This window comes from Austrofundulus limnaeus, unplaced genomic scaffold, assembly GCF_001266775.1.
Source record: "Austrofundulus limnaeus strain Quisiro unplaced genomic scaffold, Austrofundulus_limnaeus-1.0 Scaffold144, whole genome shotgun sequence".
Lineage (NCBI taxonomy): Eukaryota > Metazoa > Chordata > Actinopteri > Cyprinodontiformes > Rivulidae > Austrofundulus > Austrofundulus limnaeus.
The window spans coordinates 1,120,564-1,122,322 of record NW_013952546.1 but is presented as its reverse complement, the minus strand read 5'-3'; the positions used below and the strand labels follow the sequence as shown (position 1 = coordinate 1,122,322).

The window sequence follows — 1,759 nt, the reverse complement described above, 5'->3', positions numbered from 1 at the left end:
GTGGCCCGCGGGCCACCAGTTGCCCATCCCTGATTGAAACAGTTAGTTGTGCTCGATACTTTAACGCACATAAACTCTGAGTTTGTTCCACTGAAAAGGTTACGTGATGATGAAAACTGGACGCAGCAGGAAGCGGCGGCGGCGGCGGTGTTACCTGCGGAAGGCGGTGATCCACCGGCCCAGCTCCGTGTTGCAGTAGGGGCTCTGCTGATCGCARCAAACGAACAGCTGAACCGTGTGGTCCCAGTGGGCGCAGGACGAGTCCCTCCTGCCGGGACACGACAGAGACGCGTCCAGCTGCAGGGTGTCAAAGACCTGCAGGTCTGACACCGTAAATAAACGTGTGAATAAGACGTTCTCATCGTCATGTGATGAAGTACAGAACCCTCAGTCTGCGTTATGAGGAGGATACTTCAACATGTGAGGGTCAGATGAAGATACCTGAAGGCAGGTCGACTGTGGCCACGGCGCCCTCGTCGCCCTGCATCGTGACTTCGTCAAACACACAAATAACCTCTGCAGGACTTTGGAGTTTRAGCTGCAAATTTGCAGAGAATTCAAACCTGGAGACAGAAGCAAACAGACAGATTGTGGATTTAATAATCGAACCTCCTGATGCTCTGCTGTCACATCTGAGGAGCAGTTTTTATCAGTAAAAACATCAAAGCAAATTGTCTCTTTATCTCCTGCACCGACCGGCTGCCTGTTTGTTCCACTAATGATTTTAACATTCTTTTACTTTATTTGTTATTTCACTGAAATTCTTGGCTTTCATAACCCAAACGGAGCTCTGTGATCGAAGGCTGCGGCTAAATYAAAGCACCGACCGTGTTTCTGTTGATATTTTGTAATTGTTTTTTTTTTTTTGTGATATCTTCTGTAGGCTCCTCCCATAGATGTGCATCATGATTTACATAGTCAGGTTGTGATTTATTTCTCCTTGATTATAAATAGTTTTGCTGCCTCTTTGTTTTCGTAAACAAACCAGTTTTTGTCTTCAATTCTAAATCGACTTTTAATCCAAGTTTAATCTGAGCTTCAGTTTGATTTTTCTTGTTTTAGTTCGCATTTTTTGTTGTGGGAAATGAGGGTCATGATGTCGCCATTTCAGCTCGTTTTCCTCTGGTTTGAAGTGATGTAAATAAATAACCACATGGGATACAAAATCATTTAGTTTTAAATATAATTTTAAAATATTTTGTTTACAGAAGAGGTAAAATGTGCTGGATTTAAGCAGAATCAGTGGGTGATGATGGTGTTCTCACCATTGGGCCTGCCAGTTAATGAAACTGAAGGAGGGGTAGAGGAACCAGCCCGTCTCAGCCAGCGCCCCCTGCTGGTCAATACCGAAGAAGAAGTTTGGAGACGGAGTCGTCTGGAAGGAGACCCTCACCTGCTGTCCAGCCCTTCAAAATAAAAGCTTCATTTCACCAGATGCAAAACAAAAGTCTTAAAACTTTAAAATCTGCATTGAAATAACTTTAATAAAACCAAAACATTAAAATAAATCTGAATTTATTGAGAAAACAAAGCATAAATGACAGCTGAAGAAGATGAAACTGAATTAACATCTGCAAAACAGTAGCTAAAATTGAAAATTAGCAACATCAAAGCTAAACGCTAAATTTAAACCAGAATTTAAAAGCTAAAACAACGAAAACAGCAGCTAAAACTTAAAATCAACACATTAGTTAAAGCTAAAATTAGCAAAACATTAGCTTAAAGTAAAAAATAACAATATTGTGGCTAAATGATAAAA

General features: G+C 41.2%; 1 protein-coding gene across 1 annotated transcript in view; it reads right to left on the bottom strand.

The window, feature by feature from the left end:
- si:dkey-256h2.1 (uncharacterized) overlaps positions 1 to 1,759 on the bottom strand; it is a gene marked incomplete in the record, with an annotated part of 9,173 nt that overhangs the window by 3,857 nt on the left and 3,557 nt on the right. The window contains 3 exon segments of the mRNA XM_014016402.1: positions 155 to 323; positions 442 to 563; positions 1,266 to 1,406. Of these exon segments, the coding sequence (XP_013871856.1) occupies positions 155 to 323; positions 442 to 563; positions 1,266 to 1,406 (432 nt within the window).